The 27,626-nt window shown below is 43.5% G+C and overlaps 3 protein-coding genes across 12 annotated transcripts in view; 2 read left to right on the top strand and 1 right to left on the bottom strand.

Annotated features, from left to right (window-relative positions):
- Window positions 1-2,809, bottom strand: part of phactr2 (phosphatase and actin regulator 2) — a 32,473-nt gene extending 29,664 nt beyond the window's left edge. Inside the window, exon 1 of one of the 2 annotated variants that reach the window (XM_058057982.1) lies at window positions 2,079-2,809. In XM_058057982.1, the coding sequence (XP_057913965.1) occupies window positions 2,079-2,098 (20 nt within the window). In that variant the 5' untranslated portion in view covers window positions 2,099-2,809. The remainder of the gene's footprint in view (window positions 1-2,078) is intronic. The other variant, XM_058057985.1, reaches the window with a different exon arrangement.
- Window positions 1,486-22,363, top strand: LOC131107729 (pleckstrin homology domain-containing family A member 1-like). 8 transcript variants are annotated; one of them, XM_058057992.1, is made up of 14 exons: window positions 1,486-1,712; window positions 2,181-2,312; window positions 7,681-7,895; window positions 8,365-8,421; window positions 8,511-8,556; window positions 11,211-11,308; window positions 11,596-11,727; window positions 12,988-13,128; window positions 13,718-13,786; window positions 14,252-14,316; window positions 14,383-14,446; window positions 15,568-15,657; window positions 17,393-17,466; window positions 20,347-22,363. In XM_058057992.1, the coding sequence occupies exons 3-14, from the start codon at window positions 7,755-7,757 to the stop codon at window positions 20,582-20,584; spliced, it is 1,215 nt and encodes a 404-aa protein (XP_057913975.1). In that variant the 5' UTR covers window positions 1,486-1,712; window positions 2,181-2,312; window positions 7,681-7,754; the 3' UTR covers window positions 20,585-22,363. The 8 variants fall into 8 exon arrangements, with proteins under 8 accessions (XP_057913975.1, XP_057913971.1, XP_057913976.1 ...); XM_058057993.1 differs by lacking the exon at window positions 20,347-22,363 and adding an exon at window positions 20,014-20,262 and having other exon boundaries at window positions 1,497-1,712; XM_058057996.1 differs by lacking the exon at window positions 1,486-1,712 and adding an exon at window positions 18,389-18,463 and having other exon boundaries at window positions 2,168-2,312.
- A 154-nt stretch (window positions 22,364-22,517) lies between these two features.
- LOC131107728 (serine protease HTRA1A-like) overlaps window positions 22,518-27,626 on the top strand; it is a 35,103-nt gene continuing 29,994 nt past the window's right edge. Inside the window, exons 1-4 of one of the 2 annotated variants that reach the window (XM_058057987.1) lie at window positions 22,518-24,460; window positions 26,530-26,597; window positions 26,712-26,856; window positions 26,976-27,398. In XM_058057987.1, coding sequence (XP_057913970.1) covers window positions 27,047-27,398 — 352 coding nt within the window. In that variant the 5' untranslated portion in view covers window positions 22,518-24,460; window positions 26,530-26,597; window positions 26,712-26,856; window positions 26,976-27,046. The other variant, XM_058057986.1, reaches the window with a different exon arrangement.

Here is a 27,626-nt window from a genome sequence, read left to right on the forward strand (position 1 = left end):
TAGAGGCAGCATCACAGCCAGAACAGAAACAGGAAGCCGGCTTTGTGCTGTCACTGTCATACTTCCTTGATAAGCCACATTTTTACGTGTCGCTGTTCTGTGTGAAAAGCACCAACAAAAACTGAGCAAGAAACAAAATTTAAAAAGGCAATTTTCTGGATTATAATGTGGTATTAAAGCTGTAACAGCTAGAGGACGGCACCTTATGTCACCCTTTTTATACTTTTCCTAAAATCGAGCCTTTTCTGTGTCGCTGTTCTGTGTGAAAAGCACCGACACAAAGTAGAGAACACACAGGTTTACTGGCTAATTTTGTGTGGATTCTCAAGTAGTATCAGAGCTATAACAGGCGGTACGGTGACTTGTGTGGCCATTTCATACTTCCCCTAAAAAAAATCTAATTTTTCCGTGTCGCTGTTCTGTGTGAAAAGCACACACAAAGTGGAGAACACAAAGGTTTACTGGCTAATTTTGTGTGGATTCTCAAGTAGTATCAGAGCTATAACAGGCGGGACGGTGACTTGTGTGGCCATTTCATACTTCCCCTAAAAAAACGACTTTTTCCGTGTCGCTGTTCTGTGTGAAAAGCACACACAAAGTGGAGAACACAAAGGTTTACTGGCTAATTTTGTGCGGATTCTCAAGTAGTATCAGAGCTATAACAGGCGGTACGGTGACTTGTGTGGCCATTTCATACTTCCCCTAAAAAAAGGACTTTTTCCGTGTCGCTGTTCTGTGTGAAAAGCACACACAAAGTGGAGAACACAAAGGTTTACTGGCTAATTTTGTGTGGATTCTCAAGTAGTATCAACGCTATAACAGGCGGGACGGTGACTTGTGTGGCCATTTCATACTTCCCCTAAAAAAAAACTACTTTTTCCGTGTTGCTGTTCTGTGTGAAAAGCACTGACACACTGGGATAGTCAAGTCGTCAATATTCAAAATTTGGTGGTAGTATCAGAGCCATAACAGAAATGGGACACTGCCTTGTGTTGTCACTTTCACACTTCCCTGAAAAGCCGGATTTTTCCATGTTGTTATTCTGTGTGAAAAGCAACCAAAGGAACGCAAACAAAGGAAGACACAAATTTTATGAGGTAATTTTCTGAATTCTAAAGTAGTATTAGAGCTGGAATAGCTAGCTAGTATCGTTGCTTTCATACTTTCTGTCACTGTTCTGTGTGAAAGGCATTGACACAAAATGGGGAAGTTGAGTCTTAATTTTTTGAAGATTGTAAGATAGTAAATGAGATGTCACGGTCTTTGTCATTCTGTGTGAAAAGTCATAAAATTTCCTAATTCTGAGGAAATATCAAAGTTGTAAGAGAGGCGGGACGGTGACTTTGTGTTGCCCCTTTCACACAATTCTTGAAAGCCAGCCTTTTCTCCTTTGTTGTCCTGTGTATAAAGCACGCACACAAGGGGGGCAGAGTTGCACATTTTCTAGATTCTGAGGAAGCATCAAAGTTGTAACACAGGTGAGACGATGGCTTTGTGCAGCCCCTTTCACACAACCCTTGGAAACAAACTTTTCCCCTGTCATTGTTTTGTGTGAAAAGCACAGACACAAAATGATGAACTGGAGTTGCCGATTATTCTCTGAAGTGGAGCTGCAACAGAGGTGGAGCTGCACTTGGCCCCGTTCATACTGCCCCTAGAGGTCGCTGCTTCTGTGTTGCTGTTCTGTGTGAAAAACACCAACACAAAAGGGGGTAAGACCAAGTTTGAGTGACTAAATTGACTTCAGGCTAGAGCCGGGGTAGGGTGGATAAATTTAACTGGCTCATTAGCCAGATTCTGGGGTCCAAATATGTGTTTTTTTAAACTTGAATGAGTTGGGCAGCCAAATGTTAAATAGTGTGCATCAATCATACTGTATAATAATAATCAAAGCTGAGAAGGCCTTAAGCAATGCACAATGTGGCCACTAGATGTCGCTATACAGACACTGAGTTTTGCTGCATCTTCTGTGACCAATTTTAACCAAGAGCACAAAGGTAAAGTAACCTCACTTCTTTTTAAATAAATTAATAGATAAACAAATAAAACCAAAAAGGTGGGGAATAAGGCTTACTTACTTAACATCTGTGGCCAGCATCTGCGATTACATCAGCCTAATCAGAACAGTGGAAGTGCTGTAATCTTCGCTTGAGCGCCGCTCTTCATTTGTGACGATCTAGGCTCGTCAGTGCTAGCAAGCCTTCGGACTGGAGCGCCGTCCTCCGTGTTGGTGGGTCAGAGATGGGCTGAGGCGGAGAACGGCGACCCCCAGGCAGCTCCCAGTGAGGCGGTTACCGAGCCCACAAACTCGGGTAAGGACGTGTTCGTCGCGGTGGTAAACGTAGCCGTGTGCTTGTTTAAATTCTGTTTGGAGCTGTGTTTCGGTTGTCGATGGCAACGCCTCGTAGGACCAGCGCTAGCTGGATCGGGTTAACGTGTCAAATAAACTTCTCTCATTGAGTTAGACACCATAGTGTATGAATTTTTAAAATAAAATATAATTGTCAATTTGTGTTCTAGATAAAAACGACTAGCAGATGTGTAAACGGGTGCAGCTAACAGTAGCCTGCATTCCTGTTAAACTTGTACGCTAACAAGCTAGCTAGTTCGGCTAATGATTTCGCTAACCCAGGTAATAGTCGGTGTCACCAGTTAGGATAAATAATATTGCTGTACAAACTTAAATCAACACCTGTGGATAGACAGAACCCTTGAATGCGAGAATGACCAACTACGCGGAGGGAGGGAGGCCGAAGCCTGTCAAACCTGTTCGGCCGACATGCTGGCAGAAAGTGACCATGAATGTTTAGCCCTGATGCGAAGTACTAGACTGTGACCTTTGACCTTTTTTTGACCTCCTCGATGTCACTTGTGACCTTTGCAAAGTGGACCCCTGTTACGTTCGCACTTAGTATATACAATGTTTATTTTTATAGATTAAGGTTACAGTGCAGCACTGTACGAAAGCCACATTAGCTAGCATTATGTTCATTATTTTAGTGATGCAATGCTAGCTGACATTTATTTGCCCATTCTGTTCTTTGGTACCATTATAGCTAACATGCTAACTGATGGTGTTCATCGGACATTTTTGGGTTTAAAAAAGTAATCAGGAGTGGAAGAGGGATAACACCTTATAGCAGTGCTTCTCAAATAGTGGAGTGGGCTTCCGTGGGGGGGCGGTTACTGCAAACCTGCCAACAAGTAAGAATTAGTTGTACTTGAAAGGCAACTTTTGGGTGGACTAAGTATTTTACTGGAGTCCATTAATTGACTCACTGACTTCAACATTGAGTTGCATTTGGTTTTATGTTTGTGACTGGTTTAACAACAATTTTAATTGTATCATGTAAATAAATTAAATCTCAATTAAACCCCCAGTTTGGTCATGAGAATAGGAGACAATGAAAGACAATGAAGAGTCTAACAATAATGATAATAATACCAAACGGTGGGATTTCAGATAATTTCCATATGAAAAACTCTTTGCCAACCCATAACCTTTGTTTTTGTCCTATTTACAGCTTATAAAGGCTATTTATTTACTCTACCTGGAGAAAAAAGGGCCTGTAAAGCCAGTTGAGGTCCTTAGATCTTTATGTTTATGTGTAACAAACATGCTTGTTACACACATGCACGTAACCGCTTCACAATACAGCCTTGATCAGAACGCGCTGACAACCATCAACAAGAATGGCTAACTGCTTTGTTATAATCCACCGCGGTAACAGAAAATTTGTAAAACTGTTGTCAATTCATCGAAAGACTGCGGCGTCTCTGTAGTAACAGTGATTTGAATCATACCGCTTAATGGAATTCGAACAGCATTGTACCCGAGCTCGGCTACCTTGCTCAATAGCACATCAACAATAAACCTTAGGCCTGTAAGCAACCACAAACTAAAGTCCCGACAACCTCTCCTGACGAACACAACACAAGCCCTGCTGTCTAAGCACAGTCGCCATCAGCAGCTGTTCCCCACGACAGAGATGGTGGTCGTAATGAAAATATTGACTCTGCCGAGGTGCCCAGCTGGCCCGGGCTGATTTTATGGCCCGTCCTGCGTGACCAGTTGGCCGCCATGTGATGCTGGACAAAAGCCCCAGCGTGGCAAATGTTCACTTTCTGTCCCAGTCGGTTACATGGACCGTACCCCCTTTACATTTTCCCCTGTAGCCAAATGCCTTCTTTTACATTCACCAAACAGTTCAGACATGTCACCCATCAATACAAAAAATTTCAAAATTCTTCCAGAAATATTATCAAATCATGTCTTAAAGTGTAGAAGACGCTACTACTCGTGGACACAATGTTTACACTGACACATGTGTTTTGTAAAAACATCCTAATAGTGCTAGCTGGCTCGAAAATACAATTGCAGGCTGTCAAACACAACAACAGGTGCTACAGTAGGACAAGTTAAGCCAATCAGATGACCCAGGGCTCGACAATAACGATGTACCGATGGTCCGGGGTGAGTTAAAACAAAATTCGGGCAAGTAAATCCAATCAGTGATATTCCCGTCGGGCAAGTGCACTTTGGCATGCCATACTGGGACAAGTTTTTTTTTAAAGCGGTTCTTGTTTGGTGTTGGTAAAACACGGACTGCGTAATTCCGGTGGTAATTTGCAAACCAATCCTTGCAAATCTTGAAATGGACCAATCAGAATCGTTTATTTAGACCGCGGTCCGCAGTCCGCGTTTTACCCACACCGTTCTTGTTCGCGATCAACCGATCGTTTGACTACGAAAACATCTATCATGGCGTCCCTGCCAATGGTCTAATTCTTCAACAACTTCTGAAGGAAAACACCAAAAACCGATAAACAAGTATTTTATTAGCGGCAGCAAATCAAATGATGGCACAGGTGAGTGAATCACCTTGCTGTGACAATTTGAAGCGGTCACAATGAACCACCACCGATTAGATCCAATACCAAGTGCTGATTTTGCACAAGCTACAAAATCTAGCGGTTCCCCAATAGCGTTTACCCAATAACTTGTGTTGTCATTGATTATTTAATAAGCACAATGTTTATTCAATCATGAATGTACTTTTATTTATCAAGGCAAAGTGCCTAGAAGTCTCTTGACAATCCAGATTTCCATGCAACGTCATGATCTATGTAGGAAAACAACCACAAGAAATGATAATCATTTCATCTTTATTTGAGATTCTCATGTGATGCCACAAAAAATGAGATGATATCATTATGGCAGTGTTTTCATTTTACATTGGGGCATGTTCGGGCAAGTTCTCACCTTAAGGATTCCCCATGCGCAAGTAATTTTTGTTTTTAATGTAGAGCCCTGTGACCACATGGGGCCAGTAGTTGGTCATCGGCAGTGAATGTTAATTTTGTTGTGAGTCGTGTCAATTATGTGAGCGGCACAAACCTAACAACAGGCCTCCATTGTCGTGGACGTTCCCGCTTGTTACTATTTTATCAGACCACAAAACTTTAATTACTTCAGAGCAAAGAATTACGAAGATTTCTAGAAATCTTCAAAACTTTGCAGAATAACTTAACACAGCCACATCTCACAGCCGCCCGACAATCGATGCTTATGTCGGTCGTAATCGTTGTCTTTGACAGCGTCGCTGCCTTCTCCTGACTGTGTGTGTGTGTGCGTGTGTGTCTGTTCAATTCCCTGAGATGTGCTCTGACTCCATACTGCACAACAAGCGGGTCTATTGTCGCCTGGCTCTGCCTCCCGTCCAACAGCACAGAGCTCATAATGTCCCAACGCAGAAAGAGCGTCTTTATCCGCGCTTTCCAAAGAGCTGTCCCGCTTGCATATTTTAGCCTCAGCCCAGAAGGACAGCGGCTTAAACAGGCCGATGTCACAATATGCTTACAGTAACGCTTGCTCGCCCACCCACCAAGGCCTTGACATTACTGTCTCTCACACACTTAACTAGTTAACACTTGTATAATTAATGGTGTCCATCCTGAAAGAATCAAGTGTCTTGACTGAACAAGTTCAAACTTGTCAAAGAATAAAATGTATGCATCGCTTATATAAAGACAAAGTCTTTTCTTGCAGACATCGCTGTAGACCACAATCACAGTAAACGTACAGGTAAGGCTCCCATGTTTATTGCTGGGCGACCTGCCGTTGGTTCATTTTGCAGAAATTGAAATAATCTGGGGCGGCACGGTGGTCGAGTGGTTAGCGCGCAGACCTCACAGCTAGGAGACCAGGGTTCAATTCCATCCTCGGCCATCTCTGTGTGGAGATTGCATGTTCTCCCCGAGCATGCGTGGGTTTTCTCCAGGTACTCCGGTTTCCTTCCACATTCCAAAAACGACTCCATAGGTCCATAGGTATGAATGTGAGTGTGAATGGTTGTTTGTCTATATGTGCCCTGTGATTGGCTGGCCACCAGTCCAGGGTGTACCCCGCCTCTTGCCCGAAGACAGCTGGGATAGGCTCCAGCACCTCCCGCGATCCTCGTGAGGAAAAGTGGTAGAAAATGAATGAAATAATCTGCTCATAATAATCTGCTCATAAATCTTGTGATAATAACAAAAATTAATGACACAATAAGTAAAACTGAACTCGAAAATTTTGCTGGCCTCTATATATTGCCATTTATATGCGTTTTCTTCATCACTCACCTCCAAACAGGCATGGAGAGGGTTCACTCTGTGCATTGGTTGAGCACCTAGATGCTTCAAGGTATACAGCAGCATACAGAGAGACGTCTTGTCAGTTATACATTCGCTTTGTCTCAGTGTGTGTGTGTGTGGGGGGGGGGGGGGGGGGGCGCTACACACCGGAACAGTGCAAAGTGTGTCATCGCAAAACAAATGTTGCTTTTTTAATAGAGTGGAAAAGCCAACTTTGCAAGAAATGCTGCAAACGTTTGACAGACAGTACGAATTACCTGTGAGAAAATACATGTCAACAACACCAATTCCACAAGTTTGCAAAGTGAAAGACTACATATTGAAGAAAATCATGTACTAGTTGAGGTACCGTTTACCAAGCTATCGAATAATACGTAAAGAATACCCAACCCAAGTGAGTGTACATACTACATATATGAAAAATATAGTTTCTTGATCGAGATGGAAAAACTAGAGCAGGTGTGTGTCATATGTCTGCAGGTTAAATCGTGCTCACTCTCTCTCTCCGCCTGCGAGCATGCTCAGTGAGGTTTTTTTTGGTCTTTTCTGCTTTTGCCACGCTCGAGTGGGTGCTCGGCTTTCGCAGGGAGGAGGAGGAGGAGGTGGGGGAGGAGATTGAGTGGGCAGGCCGGAGGCTTGCCAAATCAGATGAGAGTGCAGTTGGGAGGGGATAACGGAACAAAAAAAAAAACGTAAAGAGACGGAGAGAAAGACTGAGCGAGGACGGCAAGCAAAAAAGCAGAAAGAAAGAGCAAGCCAGGGTGGGTGGAGGAGATGGAATAGAATGTGACAGTGTGTGTGTGTGCGTTTGTGTGTGAGTGTTACTGGGGAAGAAAAACAGGGACGTGGAGACTAAAAAAAAAAAAAAAAAAAAGGGAGCGAGAGTGGGTAGGGCTGATATAAAAGGCGGGTTTTGGTCCGGGTCACGTGATCCAGCAGCACACTGAAGCTGTAGGTATCAAAATTATATGAAAGACATTCTCTTTAAGGTAAACGCAACACAAAGACACATTCTGATTCTTCTTCTCTTGTTTGTTCTCCCAGGATTTCTTCCTCCTCTTCCCTTCCGCTCCCTCTGTTTTTGGCCCGTGCAGGCCAGGGAATGTCCCGGCGGCGCCATGCCTTACGTGGACCGGCAGAACCGCATCTGTGGCTTCCTGGACATCGAAGAGAACGAGAGCAGCGGCAAGTTCCTGCGGCGCTACTTCATACTGGACACTCAGCAGGGGAGCCTAGTGTGGTTCATGGACAACCCGCAGGTAATTAGTGTTAGCTTAGCACGTAGCATCCTGTTTGCAAGGGGCCGCATCTTTTGTGTTATTGAGGGAGTACTGCAGGCTTGCTTAGTCTCTTTATCAGTCCGATTGTAGCACTTGGATTTTACAAGCGAGCATTTGAACGCATCAGTTAGGACCGGGACTGCAATCAGCTCAACCCTGGCTGCGAGTCGTCGGAGTACGTCTGCAATTTTGACTTTGTGTAGTCACGTTTGCATTAGCGTGGTTCTTGTAAGTGCTCCGTCAACATGAAGTATTCATAGATTGTGTAGTGCCGGAGAAAGTTTGAATAATTCAGTCAGTCCCTTTCTTTTTATAGAAACAAAACGCTTACATTTTAATGACGTTCAAATCAGAATCCCACAACTTGCGTGCTTCCAACTCTTGATTTTTGTTACTGTAAACATACTTTTTATTATTTTTGTAAGTTTCTCATCGTTATTTTCTGCAGAATCTTCCAGTGGGTGCCGACTGCGTGGGCTCCCTGAAGCTCACTTACATTTCTAAGGTAAGCCGGCGAGTCTTATCTCGAACCTAACACGAGATTCCATCGCACTGGTATCAGATGTGACGTACTTCGGTTTTGTTCTCCTTCAGGTCAGTGATGCTACTAAGCTGAGGCCAAAGGCAGAGTTCTGCTTTGGTAAGAAAATCCACTTTTATCACACTTTCAATGTCTATAACAAATGGCTGACGTGTTTGACGTGTGTGACATCAAAGGATTCATTTTCTTTGTTTTTTTTTTTGCGTCTTTTTGTGCGACACGTATTCCAAAAAAGAAAGTGCAGTAGTTGCAAGATTTCAGTATCAACGCACATGTTGTGGCTTGTTATCAAAGTTAGGCTTTTCAATGTCTTGCAGCAGCTTGAGAAAAATGAAGACATCTTAAAAGCTGCTTTGATAACTTGAGTTATGTGATAGTGTTTTTTTTAATCAATGAAATGCGTGATACACTTCTTCTTCTTCTTTCTTTTTGGGCTTTCCCCATAAGGGGTCGCCATAGCAAATCAACCTCCTCCATCAAGTTGAATTGATCGAAGGTTAAAATGTTCTCTATAACATGTTTTACAGTTAGTAGAATCTCGAATGACAACAGTTTGACCCTGTAACAGATCATTTGGGAGTAACAGAAGGTAGCCTTCAAGTTATTTCCTTTAAACTTAAATAGCCAAAAACTTACCACTTCCACACGGATAGGGAGGATAACTAATAACAGTAATTTAATCTTTAACATGAACATTAATCAAACGTAATCATTTTTTCTGGGTACATGATACCATACAGCATCCATATCAAACTTGCGCGGGCCGCACTAACATTAAACTTTCATATCAAGGCGGGCCGCGTGTTTGAGACCCCTGCATTACATTCACACCAACGTTTTAAAGCACATGCAGAGGTAGATGAAACTGCTGGATGCTGACCTCTCATGGTCAAAGGTAGCTACTGCCATCTTGTGGAGTTAATAAAACAAAAAATCAGGAAGTCGCCTACAGCCATGACTGCCAAAGTTTTTTATTTTTTTATTTTTTATTTTTTTGACAGGGCACTATTTCGAGACCACTGCAGTTTATTTGCTTTTATATGGATCACACACCCAGCAATTGTAGGAGGGACTGCGGTTAATTGAACAGAGGCGCTAACGGGAGTACGCACGGCACGAACGTCCTTTTGACATTTTGATATTAAAAGGCAACAAAAGCCCCATAAAGGTTTGGGCCTGCACAGCAGCGCTGTTTATGTCATCGCACTGTTCCGCTGCTGTCAGTTGCACACACACCGGACACCAGTTGCCATGGTCACAGTGCTTCCCACTTGAACTTTATACATGCGGCTTGGCTTTGTTAATTGCTTTAATCCGCGTACTGAGCTACATAGCAGGCCAATGAGGAATTGTAATTAGCGCTTGGACGCTAAAACGCAGCGTAATGTCATGCTGTTACATTTGTGTCAACGTCCTATTATTCCCTGTTGTTGTTTAGCCTCCTCTTTTCCAACGCTTCAATTGCAGGAAGTGCTCGTTTGTGACAAGAAGCTGACTTATAGGAGTGTGTGTGTGTGTAAACCGGTGGCCCTGCCGAGGTCCTGACAGGATGTCGCCACTCAAATCGGAACCTGATTCACAGATGTCAGGGGGGTTATTTTTAAACCACCGTCGTTTGTAGGCCACATGTTTTTACATACATCAGTGAGTTCCGACTGCACCGCCTCTTTCCCGCAAACACCCAGCAGCCTAGCTTAAACCAAGACAAGTGGTGCCACCACCACCAAACAAGTGGCGCCACATTAGGGCACAGAGGTCACGCTCGCAGGTGGGTTTTTGGACCATTGTATCTGGCGCTGACACCTCCACCGTCTGTGTGCTACGTTTCCCAGCACACATTTCACTTCTGTCGGTGCTGCTGTGAGTCACACAGGACACGGGACGCTCCCACGCCTACATCTGTCCAAAGACCAGTACACTCTCACAGCACCGGTTCACACCATTATTTACAGCAAAGTGAGGGAAAGTGGAAGAGTGAAGAGGTCTTACTCGTGCACGATTACCTGACCAGATGTTCTCACGTAGAAAGCGCTCATCTCAGTGCTCCCCCAGCACTCTTTTAATGCCATTTAAATGTAAAATGATGATCTGCCCTGCTAGAAAGGAGCATGAATTTTCAGTTGAGGTCGAAGGCTGTCATGCTGAGAAATGAGTAGGCGGTTGCAGAGTGAGGCAGCTGAATCGTGCAGCGTCATCCACACGTGGACGAAACTCCATCTGAGTCAAATTGTCAAGAAAGCCATTCTTGTAATACGTCCAAGCAAAAGTCGGAGATTGTCACTGCATTTTTTTTTGTAGTACGGAGAAACCTCTACAGTTGTTAAATGGGAACATGTACTTCTAAAGTAGCACAAAACTTGAGTTTGAATGCCATTGTCCTTGGTAAACCTTTGTGAACATCAAAGGATTAATTTTCTTTGTTTTTTGCGTCTTTTTGTGCGACACGTATTCCAAAAAGAAAGTGCAGTAGTTGCAAGATTTCAGTATCAACGCACATGTTGTTGCTTGTTATAAAAGTTATGGTAGATAATGGCTTTTCAATGTCTTGCAGCAGCTTGAGAAAAATGAAGACATCTTAAAAGCTGCTTTGATAACTTGAGTTATGTGATAGTGTTTTTTTTTTTAATAAATTATCCAGGTTTTTTCCAAAGGTTTCCAGGATCATAATGGAAAGGGGTTATGCTGTATGACGTTGCCATCATGTGACGTGATCTCCTTGTTATTACTTTTTTCTTTTTTTTTGTCTGCGTTAGTCATCAATGCCGGCATGAGGAAGTATTTCCTGCAGGCCAATGATCAGCAGGACCTGGTGGACTGGGTCAACGCTCTCAATAAAGCCACTAAGATCACGGTGAGAAGTCACCTTAAGGAAATGATCAGTATTTCTTGAGTGGACTGATGTTGTAAAACTTAGGAGTGAGCAGGTTTGACAAACAGGAAGCTGTAGAGATGTTGTATGGAGTCCATGGATCAGAGGATTTTCTGAGCAGCACAAAGAACATATGTTAAGAGGCTTGCCACGATCTCCTCGTGCAGATGTTTCAACTTTAGGAAAAGGGTGTTTTCCCACTTTTTTTTACTGCATGTTACAGTAAGAGCGGCCATTATCATAATAGTCTGTCTGTGTCTTTCCCTCAGGTTCCAAAAGCATCAGACGGCCAGCAGAACTCCGAGAACCACAAATCTTTGCTGGACGCGGTAGGACCCAAGAAGCAAGTGTCTTATAAGACTGAGATCATAGGAGGCGTCCCCATTGTGACCCAGACGCAGGTAACCGCAACACGTGTGTGTCTTCATGCTTAAAAATATGTTGACACACCATCAGTGTTGTGTTGTTGACAATGTTTAAACCCCACATTGCTATATTTTGAGTTTTAAAGACAAAACAGTGAGTCAGTTTCTGTTTACGACTAATTTTTTTTTTTCTCAGCGAGAACACATAACATAAAATTAGAAAGGCACGCAGTTGATTGCGAACCTCCACCAATGCCAAACAACCGCAAAAGTGTGTGGCAAACTTGTTTTATTTGAAAAATCCCAGGCAGCTGTGTTCCACTCCTGTCCTGTAGGTGGCAGTAATTTCAATGCAGCAATCTACTGGATCTGGACAAGTGCACAACTGTAGGGGTGTGACAAGTCAAGATGATCCTTTCATTTATTATTATTATTATTTATTATTATTGACGTATGGCTAATTTTAATGACACTTTTTATCCATGGTTTCGGTCAGTAGGCCCCATATGTTTTGATTTAATTTATTTTTTTTTTTTATTGAACTTTTGCTGGCTGCACGTCGGAAGAGTGGTTAGTGTGCAAGCCTCACAGCAAGGAGACCCAAGTTCAATTCCACCCTCTTTGTGCGGTTTCCTCCCACATTCCAAAAACATGCTAGGTTAATTGGCGACTCCAAATTGTCCATAGGTATGAATGTGAGTGTGAATGGTTGTTTGTCTATATGTGCCCTGTGATTGGCTGGCCACCAGTCCAGGGTGTACCCTGCCTCTTGCCTGAAGACTGCTGGGATTGGCTCTAGCACGTGACCATCGTGAGGATAAGCGGTAGAAAATGAATGAACTTTTGCGTATTTGAAAAATAATTTATTAATATTAGACACTGACAATGACATTCATAAAGTAGATGTTGCACAAATTTGCTTCATAACACAAAGTTGAGATTTCATTCATTCATTCATTTTCTAACGCTTTTCCTCACGAGGGTTGCGGGGGGTGCTGGAGCCTATCCCAGCTGTCTTTGGGTGAGAGGCAGGGTACACCCTGGACTGGTGGCCAGCCAATCACAGGGCACATATAGACAAACAACCATTCACACTCACACAAAGTTGAGATTTAGTTTTGTATTTTGTACATTGTTCACATAGTTAAGCATATATTGCTTCTAATATACAAAAATATATCAAATTTTCCCCCAGCATCCTTGAGTTTAATTTTTTTTATGTGCAGCCCTCGTACCATCAGTCCCGATGGTGTAAATGTTGCCTCAGGATTCTCACGGTGTTTCTCAATCTTCCAGCACGAAGGCGGCGATGGCGCAGACAGAGCGGAGCGGGAGGCCATGCACCGCTCGCACAGCCAGCTACCGTATTTCCTAGCCAGGCCGGCCCAGGACAACACGGTCATCAAGTCGGGCTACTGCGTCAAACAAGGCGCTGTGGTGAGTCCTTGCACTTCTCCTATTTTCATTTCCAGACTTTTTTTTTTTTTTAACTTTGTAGAGTTGTTGGACGCAACATATTCTTAATAGGCTGCTCAAGCTGCATCGCAGAAATCAATAGCGGCTTGTTCAAGCGGAAATGTAAAGTCCTATGACTTGTGGAATATAAAAATAAATGTCCCTGCCTCAGGAGACAAACAGGCAGAATGCACATTTCTATGTTCCTCAGTCAGCTACTGTGGTCTCACCAGCCACTTCTTTAAGTACGGTCTGCATTTACCAACACGTTCAGATCATAAATAAATGCAAATAATAATAATTGTACATTACATCATATTATGTGCCGGAAATAGGATATCCATATAGAGTTCTTTAGGGCTTATGTCAAGGTCAAAGGGTTAAAGTTCTTAATCTGAATGCAAAATGACATTATGATGCCATGCATAATAATAACCATGTTGGAAATGAATACCTGTCTGACAGTGTCAAAAAAATTGAGCATTATTTTATTTCTATATTTATATAAGACAGAATTTCTGTATTGTATTATGCATGTTATCCAAAAATAATGTTTTTCTTCCTTTACCAGATGAGGAACTGGAAACGACGATATTTCCTTCTGGAGGAAAACTCGATGAGCTACTTCAAGTCCGATCTGGTAATTGACTCTTGACTTATAATAGACTCTTAAGGACTCAGCGTTGTGTTAAATTCATTACACGTGTGGAGGAGAATCAAGGCCCCCGCCATGCTAGGTGGGGTCAACACAGCAAACGCATAGTTGTGTGTTGTGGCATGTTTTTACCAGCGAGTCAGTGGAATTTCATGGCCTTCTCTTCACATGTCCTGTCATGCCTTGTTACCGCTCCTGTCTCCTGTTAGCTAAGCCTTTCTTACACACACACACACACACACAATTATTGTGTTTGAGATAACGCCGCATGTCCCTTGTTGATCAGATTTATCCGTCTTTGTGGCCCTTGAGGACATAGACTCTCTGTCTGCTGCACGACAGTATCATTATTATCAGCCTTTGTTTTAGAGCAATGCGCCCACAAATGAAGCCGTTTATCCAGTCGCCGTTTCTATACAAACCACCGTGTCATGCTCTTCTCGCCTTCAGGAGAAAGAGCCGCTGAGGATGATCCCGCTGAAGGAGGTTCACAAAGTGCAAGAGTGCAAACAGAGGTACTTGACCAAGCGCACTGTATTGCTTCCACATTAACCATGTAACAACCTGTCTTGTTGATGCAGTGACATCATGATGCGTGACAATCTGTTCGAAGTCGTCACCACATCGAGGACATTTTACATCCAAGTAAGATCTACGTATCTATAAATACAGTAAACATGAAGCAATGCCTTGTATTTAATGCTGCGCTAATAGACTACAGTGGAGGAAATACTCCTTTGGAGCTGGAATTGAAAGAAAATTACTTTTATAAGCCCTCATGGGAACATACTGTTATGTGTGTCTGTAGGTTTCATGCTAATGATCTGTGTAACAAACATTACGGAGAACGTGAGCAACAATAGCATAGCTACGATGCTAAAATGTTATTATCACGCTCACATTAAAATAGCCCCAACCCGTTAGGTTAGCCCAGGGGTGGGCAAACTACGGCCCGGGGGCTACATCCGGCCCGCCAAGTGTTTGAATACGGCCCGCCCAATCTTTCAAAAGTATTTAATTTAAACTCAACATACAACCTGGCATCATGGCCTGAGCCAACCTTTTGATGGTTTTATCAGTTTTGTTGTTTGACATGGTCTATTGTTTACAAAGTTCTCCTGAAAAAAGAGACACAAGCACATAATAATAATAAAAATTTAAATAATAATTATTATATTATTATTATAACTATTATGATTATTATATTTATTATATTAATGCTAATTATTATATTAATTATATATAATAATATTGTCATATTTGCATATTTTACATAATAATATAATAATTATTATTTAAATTTTATTTTAATTATTATAATATTTTATTATTTTAAAAATATTTAAATATAAATATAAAATAATAAATAATAATAGCAGATTGCATGACAATTTTACAGATACAATAATACCAGGTGGACTGTTACGTGTAAAATATATAGTCTGCCCCCCCCCCCCCCCCCCCCCCCCCCCCTCGGAAATTTTGTTATATCAATGCGGCCCGCGAGTCAAAAAGTTTGCCCACCCCTGGGTTAGCCTGTTGGAAAAACAAAACGATCAACCTTACAGCTCTCAGGTGTGAAGTTGACAGATGGATCAGTAGCAGAGCTCCAGGCTTCATTTTAAGATGTGTAGTGAAGCCTAGTGGGCTCATGAAGACAGGGTTGTTTTTCCTTTTGAAAAGTGGAGCTAGCAAGTGAGGGACGGTACATATAATAGTAATAAAAATACATTTTCATAATACTTGATCTTCTCTGTATCCACTAGGCAGACAGTCCAGAGGAGATGCACAGCTGGATCAAGGCCGTCTCGGGGGCCATCGTGGCCCAGCGTGGGCCCGGGAGGTCCGCTGCCACAGTATGTTGTCACTCTTTAGAGGAGTAGAGTTGTAGTATAATTACTTTTACCGTAACAGACTCAACACTTAAAGAACATTCAGACAGTCTGCTTGGAGCCTCCGTGAACTTTGGCAAAGCTGCAAGCTCATTCTGCCCCCCCCCCCCCCCCCCCCCCCAGACCACAGGTGCATTGTGGGTCGGGAATGAGCTGCACTTCAAAGTTGGATTTAAATGTGCTCACTTTTACCTTTTAAGTGAGAAGCCTGGTGTCCAACAAGCGGTACAGTTCACTTTGCGGTGTTTGTGGTGTATGTTGATGGTAACATCATCATGGCTCCTGGTTTCCATCATGTTGACTGTGGTGTGGACCATTTTGACACCATAGCTTTATTATATTGGCTCTTGGCATATTCTATATTTTTTATTTACATAATGAATGAGGGACGGCACGGCGGTTAGCGCACAGACCTCACAGCTAGGAGGACCAGGGTTCGATTCCACCCTCGGCCATCTCTGTGTGGAGTTTGCATGTTCTCCCCGTGCATGCGTGGGTTTTCTCCGGGTACTCCGGTTTCCTCCCACATTCCAAAAACATGCTAGGTTAATTGGCGACTCCAAATTGTCCATAGGTATGAATGTGAGTGTGAATGGTTGTTTGTGCCCTGTGATTGGCTGGCGACCAGTCCAGGGTGTACCCCGCCTCTCGCCCTAAAACAGCTGGGATAGGCTCCAGCGGTAGAAAATTAATGAATGAATGAAGTCATAATATTAAAATGGCTGCACGGCAATCGAGTGGCTAGCGCGCAGGCCTCACAACTAGGAGACCCGAGTTCAATTCCACCCTCGGCCATCTCTGTGTGGAGTTTGTATGTTCTCCCCGTGCATGCGTGGGTTTTCTCCGGGTACTCCGGTTTCCTCCCACATTCCAAAAACATGCTAGGTTAATTGGCGACTCCAAATTGTCCATAGGTATGAATGTGAGTGTGAATGGTTGTTTGTCTATATGTGACCTGTGATTGGCTGGCGACCAGTCCAGGGTGTACCCCGCCTCTCGCCCAAAGACAGCCGCGACCCTCATGAGGAAAAAAGCGGTAGAAAATGAATGAATGAATGAATGAATAATGAATGAGATATGTTATTACATATTAAAAATAATAATTGGCTTTGTCACCTTCAACACAAAGATAAGATGATGATGTTCAACATAACATACACTGCATACAATGCTTGAAATGTATCAAAACGGTCCACATGCATCCTTCATTTTTTTCTGTATCGATGAAAAAAGTTGTGGTTGGTCCTTCAGAAGGAGGCTGCCAAAAAGTGATCCGGCATTGATCTGTTGTGTTTCAACAATGAAGTGAACAGTCCTGCTAGGCGGACACAGGGCATCGAAAGAGAGCATGAAATGGATGTAATGACTTGTGACTGACACCGCATGACTTAAATGTTTAGCGTATAGGAAGCGGCGCGGACAGAGCGCCAGGATGTCGTCACCGGCGAGAGGAGACGGCCGCTCTGTTCCCGCCCTAATGTAGTTGTTTTTGTTTCAACACTGTGACGCAGCTGTCGTATTCCCTCCTCCTCCTCCTCCTTCTCGGACACCTGTTGTCTTCCTGTTTCTCTCTCTCTCTCTTTGTCCCGCATCCTTTTCGTCACCTCTTCCTCCCATGCCCCTCTTCTCCCCCCCCCCCCCTCCCATGTGGGCAGACGGCCCATCTGCTCTAACCCTGCTTTGCGCTGTGTTGTTGCAGATGCGGCAGGCCAGACGGCTGTCAAACCCCTGTATACAGAGGTATACGTCTCGAATTGGGGAGTGCAGCAGCACGTACGTCAGCTCGTCTAAAAAAAAAAAAAAAAAAATGTTAATAGCAACCAAAAAAACAAGCATCACTCCCCTTCCTTCTTTTTAAAACTTTTATTTTTTTGTGCTTTATTTCTTATTCACTGGCCGGCCCTTCCTTTGGAGACCAGATCTCATCCCGGCACATCTGATGCTCCTATTTTTTTTTTTGTCTTCTAAAAAAAAGAAATGAAAAAACAAATAACAAGCGCTGCTCCTCCCTTCACACCTCTTACATCCACTTCTCGCTTCTCCCTTTCGCTGCTTTACACGCAGTTCAAAGTTTAAGCTGTCGTTTTTTTGTCGCCTAGCTACTGGCTGAATAGACATAGACATATAAATACACCTAACCACTGGAAAGACTTGCCCCCCCCCTCCTCCTCCTTCTCCCCCGCCGCCTGCCCTCGCCCTCCAAAAAGTATACAGTATCTCACGAAAGTGAGTACATCGCTCATATTTGGCAAGCGTGTTCTTATATCTGCTCAAAGCACAATACTATTCAGTGGGGGTCATATAACTAGAGTAGTCAGTGTACAGCTTATATTGCAGTGTAGATCTACTGTCCACTGAGTCAACAAACAGCCATTGTTTATCCTGGGTGTTACTAGAATCCTCTTCCACTCCTCTACTGGTGGACACCAATCCTCCCACCTTATTTCCTTCGGGTGTGTTGACTCATTTTCAGTGGTGCTATACAAGCTTTACACTGCCTACTCTAAAGTATAAATATATTTACTTTCTATCGCATTGTTCCTTGACAAAGCTTGCCGAAATATGAGGGGCGTACTCACTTTGGTCAGGTGACCGTCCACACACACACACACACACTGGCTGCATGAAGGTGTTTCTTCCTCCTTTCACATCACTCTCTTTCTCTCCCCTCCGTTGCCCTCTGTTTTCTCTGCAGCCTGCTGCAGCTGTGCACCTGTCTTAGATGTATGACATCCTGCTTGTGTCTCCTCCTCCCTCCTGTTCGATGCCTGTATGTCTTTGTTTTTTTTTCCTTCCCCCCACTTCTCTCTTTTTCCTGTAAAACACAACACGCGCCCATTTCTAACCATTAATTGAGCCTATAGGTACACACATGCATACACTCCTAATACCCAGTTTATTTTTACATAGTGTCATGTAGTGTAATATACTATTAACAACTGCTTGTATTCTATTTGAATAGTAATACTTTATAATTAATAACCAAAACATCCTACATAAGCACACAAAGATGCAATTTGAAACGATAAAAACAATTACAATTGCTAAGTGCGGGAATTGGCATGAGAAATTACTTCAAACTGCACTTATTTGGGGTGGAATTTGGGTTTACTTAAAATGAGCGGTCGAGTGGTTAGCACGCAGACCTCGCAGCTAGGAGACCAGGGTTCAATTCCACCCTCGGAGTTTGCATGTTCTCCAAAAACATGCTAGGTTAATTGGCGACTCCAAATTGTCCATAGGTATGAATGTGAGTGTGAATGGTTGTTTGTCTATATGTGCCCTGTGATTGGCTGGCCACCAGTCCAGGGTGTACCCCCGCCTCTCGCCCGAAGACAGCTGGGATAGGCTCCAGCACAACCCGCAACCCACAAGAATTTTTACCCTCAATCCTCTTCATCGCCTACAAGGAATCATTTAGTTGGGAAAATATTCCCTCTCGATGCACATGCCTCACAGCTAGGAGACCCGAGTTCGATTCCGAGCATCTCTGTGTGGAGTTTGCATGTTCTCTCCGGAAACTCCGGTTCCCTCCCACATTCCAAAAACATGCTAGGTTAATTGGCAACTCCAAATTGTCCATAGGTATGAATGTGAGTGTGAATGGTTGTTTGTCTAAAAAAAAAAAAAAGAATGAATGATAGTTCTGGGCGGCATGGTGGTCGAGTGGTTAGCACGTAACTCGTTCTCCCCGTGCATGCATGGGTTTTTTTCCGGGTACTCCGGTTTCCTCCCACATTCCAAAAACATGCTAGGTTAATTGGCGACTCCAAATTGTCCATAGGTATGAATGTGAGTGTGAATGGTTGTTTGTCTATATGTGCCCTGTGATTGGCTGGCCACCAGTCCAGGGTGTACCCCCGCCTCTCACCCGAAGACAGCTGGTATAGGCTCCAGCACCCCCGCGATCCTGGTGAGCATAAGCAGTAGAAAATTACAGAATATTAGTTTATTTATTTTAGTTTTATTAACTAAATAAAACTAAAATAAATTAGATTTTAACTATTTTTATGCTGGACAATGGAGGTTTCCATGTTCTCCCCGTGCATGCGTGGGTTTTCTCCGGGTACTCCGGTTTCCTCCCACATTCCAAAAACATGCTAGGTTAATTGTCGACTCCAAATTGTCCATAGGTATGAATGTGAGTGTGAATGGTTGTTTGAGGATAAGCGGTAGAAAATGAATGAATGTATTATTTGCGGACAGACATTGTATTGAAAGACCTAATCCTGCACAGGCGCACATTGCACATCTGTGTACAGTATTTGTGTAAAGGACCTGTTCCTTCCTGCTGTGTGACGAGTGTGCTGTGTGTTGCAGAGACTAAAATCTGAGAGTGACAAGCTCCTGAGCAACGAGGCCTTCTAAGGCTGCTGCTTCTTTTTCTTCTTCTTCTTCCACTGCAACATGTCCCGACTACCAAACTAAAACCCCCGCTGACTCTCCACTCCTTCCACTGCTACTACTACTACTACTACTTGTGCTACTTCCACCAGCGCCACTCTAACAATGCTACTACGTTCTCCAACCTGCAGCACCAACACTGCTAAAGCCTCATCAGGCCTCACAGGCTGGTCCACTCTTTCTAACATATTTGCATTTGGCGCCAAGTCGCCAACACAAGGAGTGAAAACCTGTTTGCTTGTCTTGCAGGAGCACAGCGGCCGCTCCACATTCTACCGCAGCTCTACCGCGGGCCCCCCAGTCCCTCGCTCGCCCGTATCCGCCATGCCACCCCGTCAGCCAGAGCGGGGGGCCGCCGTTGTCGCGTGCGGCCCATGCCCGCAGCCTGGCGTGGGACAGCGAGCACTTCATGAGCCTGCTGCCCCGGCCTACTCGCAGCCGCACGCCGGCACGCCTTTCCCTGCAGGAGGCCCGCTTGGCAAAGTGAGCGCCGGCGCCGAGGACGCGGAGGAGTCACCGTGGCGGCGGCGGAGCACCTTTGAGCCGTATGCGCTCAAGCAGCCCTTGGATTTGGATGACGCCGACCTGCCAGTGAGCGAGGTCTGAGCCGAACTTGTAATGAAAAATGGCGGACACACACACACACACACGCAGAGGAAGCTTCGCTGGACTTTTAAAGCTCCTCGCCCGGTGCTGTCGGTGCTAACAGGAAAACAAAAAACAAAAAAAAAACATGGGGTCATCCACTGAACTGTGCTTGTGTCAAAAACGACCCAGTCTTCTCCACCCTCTCATTTACGGCGACGAACGCGACTATTTACCGTGACATCACACAACTTTTGCTCGCCTCTCTTCGCCTCCCGCTAGCTTTATCTGCACTTTTTATAAGACTGACTAACAAGGTTTAGAGTTTGCATCGCGTTACTTAGCCAAGAGTGCTGATGCTCGCCATAATTGCACCCTAGAACAAGCAACCTGAGGTTTTCCCTCACCTAAAAAAAAACACACCAATCGTGGAGTGGAACTCTTAATTTAGACCTCCATCTTGGAGGTTGCTTTACACATATCTACTTTAGTGCTCCTCATCGGTCAAATAACATGATTTTTTTTTTTTATGTTGCCAGTATTTGCAGCAGTCACAAATGCACCACTAAGCCCGTCTTATGGTATCTTGATTGATTTATAGCTCTTTGGCGGGGGGGGTTGATGTGTGACTTCTCCACCAAAACAACTCTTGTTGATGAGCTACTTAGCTTCCTGTGTAGAAGTAAACAGTGGCGATGTCGACGTCCATATTGTCGTTGGAAAAGTAACTAATTGATGTGGAACATCACTCACTTTTAATGTAAACAGTAGCGATGTCGACGTCCGTATTGTTGTTGGAGCAGTAACTCACTTTTAATGTACAATATGTATGCTGTGAATTTGTTGCCCATATTTGCTTTCTGGCATTGTGACGCTGAAGCATAATTCTCCTTCTCGAGCGCTTCTTCCAACCTTTCTCGCTGTAGTATCAGCCGATATTTTCATACAAATTAGATATCATATCAGTATCTTGATATCAATGCGAGCATCAAGCTCAGTTTCTTTATCGTCCATGTTATGCCGGAAGCTCTACTGATGAGAAACGGGTACCGCGGTACGCACTTTTCAGTGACCACAAAGCAGCTGCACATCACGCCAAACAGGAAACAAAACCAAAATAAGAGCACAAAACAGGAAACAACCTGACAACTGTGGAAAAACCAAAAGTTAAGTCCGACATCACATGAAGTCCTAGCGTCCACACGCATACTGAAAAAACCAAAGGATGCAAGGCCACTTTTACCTTTAGAACATGTAAAACCCATGTAGAAATGCAAATACATGTTTTACATTTTAAGAAAAAAAACAACCTTAATTTCAGCTTTGTGTCATGTTATTAGTAGGAACCTTTTATTCTGAAATTCATTCATTCATTCATTTTCTACTGCTTTTTCCTCACGAGAGTCGCGGGGAGTGCTCGAGCCTATCCCAGCTATCTTCAGGCGAGAGGCGGGGTACACCCTGAACTGGTAGCCAGCCAATCACAGGGCACATATAGACAAACAACCATTCACACTCACATTCATACCTATGGACAATTTGGAGTCGCTAATTAACCTAGCATGTTTTTGGAATGTGGGAGGAAACTGGAGTACCCGGAGAAAACCCACACATGCACGGGGAGAACATGCAAACTCCACACAGGGTGGAATCGAACCCTGTTTATCCTAAAATTACACTTTATTTAAATAAAATTTTGTTTTCATAGTTTTTTTTTTGTAATATGACACTAATACTTTTACCCAACCTTTTACCCTCCCAAAATTGCGACTTGATTTTTTTTTTTGTTTCTCAGAATATTTTGACCTAAAAAAACTTGACTCGCCAAATATTTCATCTACGTTAAAATTTCTGCTTTTTTTTTTTTTTTTTTTTTGTAGGCAGGGTTTTGGATGCATCCAGTAGAAGCAGCATAAAGTGTCCCATACAGTTCCACAAATTAGCTCTTGCCGGTATCGGTCAGGAAGTGCTGGATGATGTGCACTCTAGTTTTGTCCCTTGATTATTCATCGGTTGCCGTCTTTAGGAGCGAATACAGATAGCGGCAGTGAAGAGAGAAGCAGAAGCGGTGTGACGTCACAGCGGATAGACCGCTTTGACCACTAAGTGCCAAGAATAAAAGGGAGCGTTTAGGGATCATGTCTCAAAAAAAAAACAAAAAAAAAACAAAAAAAGGAGGACTGGACTTGGTGTCTCTCTACTAAATAAGCTGTGTGTTTCTTACACTCAACACTGGATTTAACTCTTTTGTTTTGTTTGCCAGTGTTTTCATTTCATTTTCACCCACATATGGACAGGTTCAGGACCACCTGCAATTAAGCATAATATAAATATGTGTTGTGTGTGTGTGTGTGTGTGTTTGTTGCAGCCATGTTGAATTTTCTAACAGTCCCAGTCACATGTTCGTATTGTTTTGAAGCACCCTCGGAGACTCCGCGGTACAATTATAATTTCACAAGCTGGTCGTTTTGCTGTTTTAGTTCAAAACCTGTTTTAAAATGGACAACAAAACAGAATGCTTTTTTAATGCAAACTAGAGATGGGCATCATAATCCGTTTGTTGATGAAATTGTTTAATTTGTGTGGAATTGCATCCATTTTTGCAGCCACTGCTTAACCTGTTGGAAGATTCAAAGCCAAATACCAGCGTGCGTCACTCTGCAGCAACCAGCAGAGGCGCTGTTGAGTCGATCTTTGACCGCTTTGCTGTTCTAAAAGAGGCGTCACATGACATCACCGAGCTATTCCATTGGGTACATAATTGTCAAAGCAAAGTTTATTCCAAGGATTTATATGCCCATCCCTACTCAGTATTTTTAAATTCGCTGTGTGCGTGTGCCGTGTTTGCAAACAATTTTTTTTTATTTTTTAACGTGTACTATATGTATGCTTCTTTGCTCATGTGTTCCAGTAGCAGGCAGCTGCCACCATCCCCCTCCTCCCCCGCACTCTTAAGTCCTGCCTGCCAAACAAATGTACAGTACTCACAAAAAAAAAAAATCACATCAAAAGCTATTTTAACCCCAACCCCTTCCAGTCTAATCTGGTGTAATTGCTTTGAGAATTGTCTCTATTTATTCTGTGGATGAAATAAAACACACTTGAAAATGTCCCATTCTGCCCCCTTGTGGTGGCAACCAACTTCACTCTGGTGCACTTCCTGCTTCCTTAAACCTGACAGCATCATTGGTGGATTGTGTTAGAATGGGGTTAATATTATTTGCAAAGGATGTCTGTATAAGACTGTAATGTTATTCAACCCAGTGTAATCATGTTAAATTATTTTTAATTTTTCTGCAATATGAAAGTGCAATTTATTTCTATACTGTAACAATTGTATTATTTTTTTAAGCTATATATAATGGAATGGTGCACATGTTTTCCTGTCATGGCAGAAAACATGACTTCATTTCCTACCCAGGGTTGTGTTAGGAAGGGCATCCATGTGATAAACTCGCAGTGGTGACCCCTGACAGGCTGAAAATTTTAAAAATAATTTTTTGTATATCTTCCTCAATAGGTACTTTTCTATGTAACATATGGAGCAACATCGCTGCACATGTTTGTTTCTGCTCTTTTCACTTGCAGGACACACTTAGCGGCTTCACGCACGGATTAATTAAAGCCCAGACATCACAACAACCTCAAAACGAGGTCACGACGCCCAGCCCCGGCCTCAACAGGGGTGTTCCTTATATTATGCACGCAGAGGTCCTTTTCATCTCCTGTTGTCTGCTCGCCATTTGTGGCCCTCGTGCGACGTCTTTCTCCTGCCTGAGTGAGTGGATGCATCCTTTTATTTCATACACTTGGAACTCTTATTGGACCAAATGCTAAAGTATTATTCATCAATATGTTTATTGTCATTGTAGTTTGCAACGGTGTAGCCGCTTTAAAAACAAAAACTAAGTCAATATGTTGTTTTATGAATATTGCACTTAATATTTTACTGACATTATTTAGCTACGACATGACAGGGCAGGCTGCACGGTGGACGAGTGGTTAGCGCGCAGACCTCACAGCTAGGAAACCCGAGTTCAATCCCACCATCGGCCATCTCTGTGTGGAGTTTGCATGTTCTCCCCGTGCAATGCGTGGGTTTTCTCCGGGTACTCCGGTTTCTGGAGTTAGTGCACAGACCCCCCCTTCCCCCACTCAAAGCCAAACGACTGAATGCGTACATATACACCTGCTGCATGCAGTTATGTCTCAGATGCATGTATTATTCCTTCAAAAGTGAAGGGAAATGTCCTACAAAGAATAGAATAATGTAATCCCAATGTCCACCCGCATTAAAGCTACCTCATAGACTTTCATTCATCCATCTTTTTGTGAATATGTTTCATAAAGCCAGTCCACCTTGCAAACAAACAACTTCTTTAGAGGAGGTAACAAACTTGAACCCTATTCGTGGCTTCTCCTTCAAGAGGTCTTCAGTTGGCAAGTGCTCACCAACAAAGCTCCCCACATGCTGAACGCCTGCTTCCCAGTCATTTGACTTTACCAGCCTTGCTATAAATTAGTCAGTGCTGGCCTCAATGCAAACCTTACGGCCTAATTAGGATTAGCAGCGGTGGAAAGTGGAGGTCAATTTATGACTTCACAGGATTGGGTTAAACTTCAACTAGACAAGGACACGGTTCATCCGCGAGGCGGTGATTGTTTGTGAGTGGATTATAGCGCTGCGTTCACTTACTCCACAGACGTGGGTTGTTATGTTACTCAGCAAGAGCCATAAAAACAAGCGCTATAGGAATGATTCGATAAAATGACACACTTTCCCCAAGATCCGGTGCCAGTAGTAAACACATAGCGAGTCATTAAACGCCTCGCAGCACAATGACTGTGTGTTTGAATGAGTCTTTCCTTTCAAATACAGTAGCTGGATGATGGGGGGGGGTCCGGGAGGAGGCTGCGGAATTTGAGCATCTTGGCCAAGAGGAGATGAATGCAGATTTACCCTGTACACAATTTCACTTTTAAAGTCAAATTGTGTAGTTTTATTATTATTATTTTTTTACTTTTATTATTTTTACTTTTATTTAACTTTTACTTTATTCATCAAAAATGACTATAGTGATGTAATGGTATCCAATATCACTAAAACCAAACTTATTTTCATATAGTTTTAGAAAGCTATCCTATGAGTAACCAGAATTTGACTTAAAATTTTTATTTTATTTTAATTTTTTTGTTGCCCTGTCGTCTTAATTTTTTTTTTAATCACACATCAGTACTGGACTGTACAAAGTAAAAAAAAAAACTATGCCCCTGTCATTCATTCATTCTACCACTTATCCTCAAGAGGGTCGCGGGGGTGCTGGAGCCTATCCCAGCTGTCATCGTGCGAGAGGCGGGGTTACACCCTGGACTGGTTGCCAGCCAATCACAGGGCACATATAGACAAACAACCATTCACACTCACATTCATACCTATGGACAATTTGGAGTCGCTAATTAACCTAGCATGTTTTTGGAATGTGGGAGGAAACCGGAGTACCCAGAGAAAACCCACGCATGCACGGGGAGAACATGCAAACTCCACACAGAGATGGCCGATGGTGGAATTGAACTCAGGTCTGTGTGCTAACCACTCGACCACCATGCAGCCACAATAAAATTCATTTTACAATAAGGAATGAATATGGGGTATTTACAGCAGGTCTGTATGAAGATGGACACATTTCATTGGTTGGCCTTGGGCGGGCTTCTGTGTGCTTTACTCTGTTTTAGGACGATTCCCCTTAACTTTATGTACAAATATCATGCATAGTTGCTGTGTAATGTACTGTAAATGAAAGTACACATGGGCGAGGTTTGTGATTGTTTATTTGTGCTTGTTCTTAGGGACACAATTCAGGCATACAAAGCTTATATGGAGGTCTGCTGTCTACTGGGACCCGTTCTAGTTGCATGTAAGTGACTTTTTTCTCTCTAAATAATGCATGAATTGTAAGTATAAAGACATATGTAGCAGATAAGTACTGTATCTACGACGTGTATAACTTGATTCTGATCCAAATGTGTAGTATTTGGCCTTGGAGGAGGAATTATGAGGCATCACGCTCTGCTTCCTTTGAGTGCGTCACAGAGGCCCAGCCAATCAGCAGCCTTGTTGTGGTGTTCCAAAAAGAGAGAGAGTGGGAAGTCAGCCAACAGAGAGTAAACTCAGCTGTAAGGAGCTCGTCTTCTTCTGTCCTCATCCTGCACCGCTGCAAAACAGCAAACCTTTTTAAAGTTCACTTTTTTAAAAAAAATCATGTTTTGGTCACTGGTCCTCTTCCTGGCTTTAGCGTCATCGCAGGCAGACGCGCAGACATCCGGCCGCTTCGTGGTAGGCTGCCCCTCCCGGTGTGACAAGTCCATGTGCCCCCGACCTGCAGCGGAGTGCCCCGCTGGGAAGACACTCGACGCCTGCCAGTGCTGCCCGGTGTGCGCGTCCGGGGAGGGGGAGGCTTGCAGCGGCAGCGGTAAGCTCGGCGACCCGGTGTGCGGAGAGGGGCTGGAGTGCTCCGTGTCCGGCGGCGTGGGCTACACAGGCACGGTCCGGAGGAGGAGTAAGATCGGGATCTGCGCGTGTAAAGTCGCGGAGCCCGTCTGCGGCAGCGACGGCGTCTCATACCGGAACATCTGCGAGCTGAAGAAGGTCAGCCGCCGGGCGCAGAAGCTCCAGCAGCCGCCGGTCATCTTCATCCAGCGTGGAGCATGCGGGAAAGGTACGGGCGATGGCACATTACACAGTATGGTCATATGCTAGTAGACAACCACTGGCTATCCCACGGGGCATCTTGTATAACAAATATTTAAATTCACAAATTTCAGTGACAAAATACACAAATAGTAATAGTAATATATATATATATATAATATATAATAGTAATAGTTAAGGAATCTGTGAATATGTAAGATTGCAAAGGATGACTAGGCAATGTACACAGAAGGGG

The sequence above is a fragment of the Doryrhamphus excisus genome, chromosome 20, assembly GCF_030265055.1.
Source record: "Doryrhamphus excisus isolate RoL2022-K1 chromosome 20, RoL_Dexc_1.0, whole genome shotgun sequence".
NCBI lineage: Eukaryota > Metazoa > Chordata > Actinopteri > Syngnathiformes > Syngnathidae > Doryrhamphus > Doryrhamphus excisus.